The 10665-nt window shown below is 41.2% G+C and overlaps 1 protein-coding gene across 1 annotated transcript in view; it reads right to left on the reverse strand.

Moving 5' to 3' along the window:
• Nucleotides 1–800, reverse strand: part of LOC133577054 (protein diaphanous homolog 1) — a 51068-nt gene extending 50268 nt beyond the window's left edge. Inside the window, exons 1-2 of the mRNA XM_072912474.1 lie at nucleotides 443–800; nucleotides 274–368 (exon numbers count right to left, since the gene is read on the reverse strand). Of these exons, the coding sequence (XP_072768575.1) occupies nucleotides 274–368; nucleotides 443–569 (222 nt within the window). The 5' untranslated portion in view covers nucleotides 570–800. The remainder of the gene's footprint in view (nucleotides 1–273; nucleotides 369–442) is intronic.
• Between the last annotated feature and the right edge of the window lie 9865 nt (nucleotides 801–10665).

A 10665-nucleotide genomic window follows, 5' to 3' on the forward strand; every position in this document is an offset into this window, starting at 1 on the left:
TCCATTCCGTTTTTGTCTGTGATAACGTTTTTAGCATTCAGACATTATAGTGAGGTTTTGTATTAGTGTTCCTAAAAGTAGATATACTGGCCCCCAGACACATTTTTTTCTCTAAATTTGGCCCCCAAAGTCAAAATAATTTCCCAGGCCTGATCTAGACTGTGTATATACAGTATGAGCTTTTAAAGTCAGATGAATCACACCAGCGGGATGACAATCAGCTTGAAGAATGTGGACATAACATGAAAACAACTGTTAAAGGTGAACCTGTACCTGGACCATGGATTCTCTAAGGATGTTCTCGTTGATTTCCAGAATGGCGGTCTTGATCTCTTCATATGGGATACGGAAAGATCCCAGAAAAATGGCTACATGTACAAAACAGAGTTTCAGGTCAGACTTGAATTGGTCATGCATTTTTACACAATGTTATCAAACTTACAAAGGTTTTGTGAGGACTTTGAGTCAATAACCTTCAGCTCCTTGACCTTCTTTTTCTGCAGATGCTTGTCATCTCCACCGTCAAGCTCCTTTTTGGCTGGACAAATAAAGACAGAGAAGAGATGCATGTTAGGAACATCTTTATATCGACAGTTGAATGTATGACAACTGTGAACATAGTTAAGTTGGTATGCACACTATAAAGGGGATGATAGAATAATGGGGGAGTGTTGATGATGAGGATGATGATATTAGGGCCTGGCTCTGTTTGTGCTCGGGTTTATTCCAAGGATGTTTGACGGGGTTTGTCATGGCTCTGTGTGGACGAGTCACGTTCTTACACATCTTACACAAGTGGGTCATTTGGTAGACCATACAAGCCTTCCCCACGCTGTCATCCTGATGCTGAAAGCATAGAAATGCCCAACATTTGTGGGCTGAAGTGGTACAGTTCAGTGAGGGCTCCTGGAAATACGATACAAACCTACCAAGATGAACTCTTACTTCCTTTAAAGGGGAACATTATCACAATTTCAGAAGGGTTAAAACCATTAAAAATCAGTTCCCAGTGGCTTATTTTATTTTTCGAAGTTTTTTTCAAAATTTTACCCATCACGCAATATCCCTAAAAAAAGCTTCAAAGTGCCTGATTTTAACCATCGTTATATACACCCGTCCATTTTCCTGTGACGTCACATAGTGAAGCCAACACAAACAAACATGGCGGAAAGAACAGCAAGCTATAGCGACATTAGCTCGGATTCAGACTCGGATTTCAGCGGCTTAAGCGATTCAACAGATTACGCATGTATTGAAACGGATGGTTGTAGTGTGGAGGCAGGTAGCGAAAATGAAATTGAAGAAGAAACTGAAGCTATTGAGCCATATCGGTTTGAACCGTATGCAAGCGAAACCGACGAAAACGACACGACAGCCAGCGACACGGGAGAAAGCGAGGACGAATTTGGCGATCGCCTTCTAACCAACGATTGGTATGTGTTTGTTTGGCATTAAAGGAAACTAACAACTATGAACTAGGTTATGAAATACATTTGGCAACAACATGCACTTTGAGAGTGCAGACAGCCCAGCTTTCATCAATTAATATATTCTGTAGACATACCCTCATTCGCTCTCTTTTCCTGGGGGTCTGGCGGCAGATTTCTTTGACTTTATCGTTGGAAATACATCTGCTTTGAGTGTCGCAGGATATCCACACATTCTTGCCATCTCTGTCGTAGCATAGCTTTCGTCGGTAAAGTGTGCGGAACAAACGTCCAATTTCTTGCCACTTTCGCATCTTTGGGCCACTGGTGCAACTTGAGTCCGTCCCTGTTCGTGTTGTTACACCCTTCGACAACACACCGACGAGGCATGATGTCTCCAAGGTACGGAAAACAGTCGAAAAAACGGAAAATAACAGAGCTGATTTGACTCGGTGTTTGTAATGTGTTTGAGAAAATGGCGGACTGCTTCCCTAGAGCGAATAATAGAAAGGCGTTTAATTCGCCAAAATTCACCCATTTAGAGTTCGAAAATCGGTTAATAAAATATATGGTCTTTTTTCTGCAACATCAAGGTATATATTGACGCTTACATAGGTCTGGTGATAATGTTCCCCTTTAATCCAGCCCAACAAGCCATCCAATATGCACCTAAGTAAACATCACCCTGTTATTTCAACAGCCCTGGACACGGAAAACTGACACCTATGTGCGAGACCACGGTGTGAGATGAAAGAAGTCCTGGCGGCCTGCTAAATGTCCTCTGACATTTGTTAGCTGTGAGGCATGTTAACTTTTGCAATAGGCTTGCAGATACAGTACGTTTTATGACACACTCGCACTTGACTAACACTTTAGTGTTAACCTGCTCTGACAAGGTCAGATTTGTGACTATAAGGGCGTGTCATTGTGTGTGAGGGGGAATGTGAACCGGACAAGAATTAGGGCTGAAAGATGAACAAGCACATGAATTTGGCCACATTACACTGTACTGAGGCAAGGTCAATTTGATTTAAGGTCGACAGAAAAGTGAATGTCACTGCTGGTCAGCTAGGGGAAAATACTTAGGAAACTTCCAACAAAAAATAAAAAAAACTCCAATTGTCATTGGGGAGACATGACATCATTTCACTACAACAGAACACGGTACGCAGGACATATGCACAGGGCTCTAAATTCATATACAAACACTTCAAGAGCTTCTCTTATGATCAGTTTCAAAATGTTTTACCTCATTCATTTAAAGGGGAACATTATCAGCAGACCTATGTAAGCGTCAATATATACCTTGATGTTGAAGAAAAAAGACCATATATTTTTTTAACCGATTTCCGAACTCTAAATGGGTGAATTTTGGCGAATTAAACGCCTTTCTATTATTCGCTCTCGGAGCGATGACGTCACATCGGGAAGCAATCCGCCATTTTCTCAAACACCGAGTCAAATCAGCTCTGTTATTTTCCGTTTTTTCGACTGTTTTCCGTACTTTGGAGACATCATGCCTCGTCGGTGTGTTGTCGGAGGGTGTAACAACACGAACAGGGACGGATTCAAGTTGCACCAGTGGACCAAAGATGCGAAAGTGGCAAGAAATTGGACGTTTGTTCCGCACACTTTACCGACGAAAGCTATGCTACGACAGAGATGGCAAGAATGTGTGGATATCCTGCGACACTCAAAGCAGATGCATTTCCAACGATAAAGTCAAAGAAATCTGCCGCCAGACATCCATTGAATCCGCCGGAGTGTGTGAGCAATTCAGGGACAAAGGACCTCGTTAGCACGGCAAGCAATGGCGGCAGTTTGTTCCCGCAGACCAGCGAGCTAAACCCCCTATGGACCCTAGCTTCCCTGGCCTGCTGACATCAACTCCAAAACTGGACAGATCAGCTTTCAGGAAAAGAGCCCGGATGAGGGTATGTCTACAGAATATATTAATTGATGAAAACTGGGCTGTCTGCACTTTCAAAGTGCATGTTGTTGCCAAATGTATTTCATATGCTGTAAACCTAGTTCATAGTTGTTAGTTTCCTTTAATGCCAAACAAACACATACCAATCGTTGGTTAGAAGGCGATCGCCGAATTCGTCCTCGCTTTCTCCCGTGTCGCTGGCTGTGGTGTCGTTTTTGTCGGTTTCGCTTGCATACGGTTCAAACCGATATGGCTCAATAGCTTCAGTTTCTTCTTCAATTTCGTTTTCGCTACCTGCCTCCACACTACAACCATCCGTTTCAATACATGCGTAATCTGTTGAATCGCTTAAGCCGCTGAAATCCGAGTCTGAATCCGAGCTAATGTCGCTATCGCTTGGTGTTCTTTCCGCCGTGTTTGTTTGTGTTGGCATCACTATGTGACGTCACAGGAAAATGGACGGGTGGTTAAAATCAGGCACTTTGAAGCTTTTTTTAGGGATATTGCGTGATGGGTAACATTTTGAAAAAAACTTCGAAAAATATAATAAGCCACTGGGAACTGATTTTTAATGGTTTTAACCATTCTGAAATTGTGATAATGTTCCCCTTTAAGAGAAAATAATACGACGCAAAATCGTCAGACACCAGAGGAAAACACTCACAATAAAAGTGTAGCACTTTTCAAGCCCGAAAACAGTACTGCAGAAAAGATCACTCAGAATAATACATAAGGCTGCATATAGAGAAGACACAAATCCTGTGTTTATTCATTCTAAAGTATTGAAATTAACTGATCTTGTACATTTTTAAACTGCAAAAATCATGTACAAAGCAAATAGCGGACTGCGCAGGGATAGCAATCTCAAGAATAAACAGAACCAAAAGCATTTATATACAGTACAGGCCAAACGTTTGGACACACCTTCTCATTCAATGCCTTTTCTTTTTTTTCCACGACTATTTACATTGTAGATTGTCACTGAAGGCATCAAAACTATGAATGAACACATGTGGAGTTATGTACTTCACAAAATAACTGAAAACATGTTTTATATTCTAGTTCAGTGGTTCTTAACCTGGGTTCGATCGAACCCTAGGGGTTCGGCGGAGCCTCCGCCACGGATGTAAAGAGACATCCGACTTATCGTGTAAATAAAAACTTCTCCCTATCAGCGTATTATGGGTACCCCCAAACAATGTTCCCTCTAATTTTCCATCTGATTTGCAGGTTTTTTGATTGATTGATTGATTGAAAGTTTTACTAGCAGATTGCAAAGAAAGAGAATACACAGTACAGAATTACACACTACAGTAAATATTCCGTACAATTGACCACTAAATGGTAACACCCCAATAAGTTTTTCAACTTGTTTAAGTCGGCGTCCACGTTAATCAATTCATGGTAATGTGTGTAAGGTGTGTAATTTGTTGTGAGTCTATGCACTGTGTTGGTTTTGTTCTTTGAACAAGGTGATGTTCATGCATGCTTCATTTTGTGCACCAGTAAAAAAAAACATACGACTTTTTCTTATATTTGAAATAAAAAAAATAAAAATAAAAAATAAAAAATAAAATATATATATATATATATATATATATATATATATATATATATATATATATATATATATATATATATATATATATAAATATATATATATATATATAAATGATAAATGGGTTATACTTGTATAGCGCTTTTCTACCTTCAAGGTACTCAAAGCGCTTTGACACTATTTCCACATTCACCCATTCACACACACATTCACACACTGATGGCGGGAGCTGCCATGCAAGGCGCTAACCAGCAGCCATCAGGAGCAAGGGGTGAAGTGTCTTGCCCAAGGACACAACGGACGTGACTAGGATGGTAGAAGGTGGGGATTGAACCCCAGTAACCAGCAACCCTGCGATTGCTGGCACGGCCACTCTACCAACTTCGCCACGCCGTCCCCTTAATATATATATATATATATATATATATATATATAGTTCACTAAAGAAGTGTTTGGTGAATGTGCATATGAAACTGGTGGGGTTCGGTACCTCCAACAAGGTTAAGAACCACTGTTCTAGTTTCTTAAAAATAGCCACCATTTGCTCTGATTACTGCTTTGCACACTCTTGGCATTCTCTCGATGAGCTTTTAAGAGGTACCTGAAATGGTTTTCACTTCACAGGTGTCCTAGTTTTGATGCCTTCAGTGACAATCTACAAGGTAAATAGTCATGAAAATAAAGAAAACACATTGACATGAGAAGGTGTGTCCAAACTTTTGGCTTGTACTGTATACACACAACTTTGAAAACATTTAATGTATCTGTACGTGGGATTAAACTATAGAATGGATTGAGTAAATAACTTGATGTACTAGCATAAGCCAGTTTAAGATATAGTACAAGCAGGTGGTGTTTACAAAGTATACTAAAGAACTGTTGAAGTAAAGTGATTGGTATGTACTCACTGTGGGACTGGGGAAGAATATTCTTCTTTACACTAATGTACTCATAAATTAAATTATATTGCTTCTTATCTCTCGCTACTATTTATGTTTTATATTTTTGCTGCTTAGAGCACAAGGGTGGGATCAGACAAGCTCTGCTTCTTTCTATGCCTTTTGGACGGTTGAACACTTGAGCAAAATGTGTGCTTGTGAATAAATTAAATAGAAAAAAATAAAAAAAAGAATACAAACACATTATTGTTTCAAACAACCCTGAAAGCCTTGTAGGATCAGACATTTCAACATTAGCAGCATAACCTATATCTATTGTATAGATGTATACTACTTTGGGTACTTATACATGGTTTCAACACTGTGAAATCTACACATTCCATATCAAGACATTCATCATGGGTCCTGGGAATGGACCAGAACACTGCACGATTCATATACGCTGACGACCTCTGTGTAACATCTCAAGAGAGTACGTTTGAAGCGGTAGAAGCAAACCTCACCTCAGCTCTAGATGAGCTACTCCTCTACTACGAGCAAAACCATCTACTCGCAAACCCTGTGAAGACCCAAGTCTGCTCGTTCCATCTCAGGAACCGGGATGCAAACCGACCTCTTAACATCAAATGGTCTGGAACACCACTTGAGAATTGTACCAACCCTGTCTACCTTGTCGTAACCCTGGACCGCACACTCTCCTTCAAGGAACACATCAAAAACACCAAACTGAAAGTCAGCTCCCGAAACAACATCTTACAGAAACTGACAAATTCCAAATGGGGAGCCACAGCACATACACTAAGATGTACTGCTTTGGCCCTGTGCTATTCCTCGGCGGAGTATGCATGTCCTGTCTGGGAGAGATCAACCCATGCCAAGAAACTCGACCCAGCACTGAACAACACCTGCCGCTTGATCACTGGTTGCTTGAAGCCTACCAACCTGAACAACCTACATCTCCTCGCATGTATCGCCCCTGCAGACGTGAGACGGGAAGTTGCCAGCCGAGTAGAGTTCACAAAAGCTACCAGTGATGAACGCCACCTCCTCTATGGACGTAAACCCTCAGCCCAACGTCTGAAGTCAAGGAGAAGCTTCCTCAGCAATGTCCAGCCCCTAACAACATCTCGGGAAGAAACCTGACTCCAGCTATGGACACAAAAATTAGAGAAAGACCCCCCTCCTATTGACATGGGAATCCCCCCTTTTGAAGATCTGCCCCCCGGGTCAGAAACACCATGGGTCCAGTGGAAGACACTAAACCGCCTGAGAACAGGAACAGGGCGATCAAAAGCTGCTATGGCCAGATGGGGCTACAAAACCGGCCCAATCACCTGCGAATGCGGAGAAGAGGACCACACGATGCAGCACTGCCTTGTCTGTCCTCTGCTACTCAACCAGTGCAGCTTAAAAGATCTCGCAGAGTTCAACAACAATGCAAAAGACTGTATAAAGAAATGGGAAACTGTCATATAACCACATGCTTCAAAGACACGAAAAGAAGAAGGTCATGGGTCCTTAATGTGTCTTGATGATATCACAAATCAACACTGTAAGGACTGTAAGGCCTTTACAGCACAAAATGGTATCCACGTGGCCATCCCGTTACATGTCTGGTCAAACGATGCTTTGTCTCCAGGGAGGTCAAACATGCTGATCATTTGTTTGCCAGTCCAGGCCTCCTAATGAGCCCTTCGACTCATCTTTGGCCCCTTCAGCTTGGAGCGCACAGATAGAGGACTGTAGCCTCAATAAGTATCTTTGTTTTCCTGGGTATCCGCTGTAGATTTTGTCAATCTGTTACAGTAAATGCCCATGATTGTATTACACACAGTGGAACCTCACCTCTATTTGTGTCCTTTTCGGTTAACGAACGTCAACATCGCGCCAAATATGCCTTAAAAACTAGATTTTGACCCACTTCTATGGTGGAAGAACAATATATCCTCTTACTGCCAAGTTAGCCAGGCTGGGGGGAAATAAAGGTTAATCTGAGGCTGAGTTGACTTGAAACTGTTTAATGTTGCACTTTTTATATGTAGAAGAAAAGTTTTGTCATTTTATTTAATCTGACCAACAACTTGAGGCAGTTAATCTTAATTAATGTGGACCCTGACTTAAACAAGTTGACAAACTTATTGGGGTGTTACCCTTTAGTGGTCAATTGTACGGAATATGTACTGTACTGTGCAATCTACTAATACAAGTTTCAATTAATCAATCAAAAAAAGCACTTTATATGTAGAAAGGTTTTGTTAAGAAACCATTCTAAGCCTTAACTTATTTAGTTTTTATTTTATATATGTTGACCATATTAACCCTGGCAATGGACCCTGTGTGTATATGTATGTTATGCCATTGTTTACAAATTTGGTAATTAAATAACCAAAACATTTATATTTTGTTGTTTTCTTACTGTACCGAAAATGAACCGAACCGTGACCTCTAAACCGAGGTACGTACCAAACCGAAATTTTTGTGTACCGTTACACCTTTAATATATATATACAAACCTCAATTCCATATGAGTTGGTAAATTGTGTTAGATGTAAATATAAACGGAATACAATGATTTGCAAATCATTTTCAACCCATATTCAGTTGAATATGCTATAAAGACAACATATTTGATGTTCAAACTGATAAACATTTTTTTTGTGTGCAAATAATCCTTAACTTTAGAATTTGATGCCAGCAACACATGACAAAGAAGTTGGGAAAGGTGGCAATAAATACTGATAAAGTTGAGGAATGTTCATCAAACACTTATTTGGAACATCCCACAGGTGTGCAGGCTAATTGGGAACAGGTGGGTGCCATGATTGGGTATAAAAGTAGATTCCATGAAATGCTCAGTCATTCACAAACAAGGATGGGGCGAGGGTCACCACTTTGTCAACAAATGCGTGAGCAAATTGTTGAACAGTTTAAGAAAAACCTTTCTCAACCAGCTATTGCAAAGAATTTAGGGATTTCACCATCTACGGTCCGTAATATCATCAAAGGGTTCAGAGAATCTGGAGAAATCACTGCACGTAAGCAGCTAAGCCCGTGACCTTCGATCCCTCAGGCTGTACTGCATCAACAAGCAACATCAGTGTGTAAAGGATATCACCACATGGGCTCAGGAACACTTCAGAAACCCACTGTCAGTAACTACAGTTGGTCGCTACATCTGTAAGTGCAAGTTAAAACTCTCCTATGCAAGGCAAAAACCGTTTATCAACAACACCCAGAAATGCCGTCGGCTTCGCTGGGCCTGAGCTCATCTAAGATGGACTGATGCAAAGTGGAAAAGTGTTCTGTGGTCTGACGAGTCCACATTTCAAATTGTTTTTGGAAACTGTGAACGTTGTGTCCTCCGGACTAAAGCGGAAAAGAACCATCCCGGATTGTTATAGGCGCAAAGTGTAAAAGCCAGCATCTGTGATGGTATGGGGGTGTATTAGTGGCTAAGACATGGGTAACTTACACATCTGTGAAGGCGCCATTAATGCTGAAAGGTACATACAGGTTTTGGAGCAACATATGTTGCCATCCAAGCAACGTTATCATGGCGCCCCTGCTTATTTCAGCAAGACAATGACAAGCCACGTGTTACATGAACGTGGCTTCATAGTAAAAGAGTGCGGGTACTAGACTGGCCTGCCTGTAGTCCAGACCTGTCTCCCATTGAAAATGTGTGGCGCATTATGAAGCCTAAAATACCACAACAGAGACCCCCGGACTGTTGAACAACTTAAGCTGTACATCAAGCAAGAATGGGAAAGAATTCCACCTGAGAAGCTTCAAAAATTTGTCTCCTCAGTTCCCAAACGTTGTTAAAAGGAAAGGCCATGTAACACAGTGGTGAACAGGCCCTTTCCCAACTACTTTGTTACGTGTTGCAGCCATGAAATTCTTAGTCAATTATTATTTGCAAAAAAAATAAATAAAGTTTATGAGTTTGAACATCAAATATGTTATCTTTGTAGCATATTCAATTGAATCTGGGTTGACAAGGATTTGCAAATCATTGTATTCCGTTTATATTTACATCTAACACAATTTCCCAACTCATATGGAAACGGGGTTTGTATATACAGTATATATATAGATATACACAATCAGATTGCCCCCCCCCCCTGCCTGTTGGGCATCCTGGAACCAAAAGGAGGAAGAACATGCGTAGGCACATACTAAATATATATCCCGACATCATAACAGAGAAAAAACAAACCTCAAATAGAGTACATACAAAGGAAGTGTGCATAAATCACTCTTGGACACAAACACAATGTTGTTCATGGGAATAAATCCCACTTCATCATAGTAATGACATGGACATATGATAATATTCATCACATTATATACTACAGAACAAAAGGGGGGTAAGAGGGTCTAATCAGGGTGACATATAACCTTTGAGACCTTTGCATCATGTCACTAGGTCAGCATGTGAGAACTGGTGTGTGTATGTGTGTGTGTGTGTGTGTGTGTGTGTGTGTGTGTGTGTGTGCTCCACAGCATCATCTTCTCCCCAGCCAATGAAATCAGAGCGAGAGCTGCTGACATCATGGCTGATTCATGAAATGGGGGGTCTGGTAGTAGTACAGATTGTAAAATGGCTGCTCGGTGCTTTCCATCCACATGTACACCCTCGCTTCCATTTGTGAGCCGATGGCACCCCTAGTGGCGGCCGGGGAGCACTGCGCCACATTGCACATGGTCATGGTGGGGGAGGAAAGGCGCCCGGGAGCATATTTTGGGATGACACACACACACACACACACACACAAACGTATTAAAGTGGTGGATCGTACAGAACTAGGACTCTTTTGAAAACATTGAAACTTTGAAAGGCTACCCACA

The sequence above is a fragment of the Nerophis lumbriciformis genome, linkage group LG36 (genome assembly GCF_033978685.3).
Source record: "Nerophis lumbriciformis linkage group LG36, RoL_Nlum_v2.1, whole genome shotgun sequence".
Taxonomy (NCBI): domain Eukaryota; kingdom Metazoa; phylum Chordata; class Actinopteri; order Syngnathiformes; family Syngnathidae; genus Nerophis; species Nerophis lumbriciformis.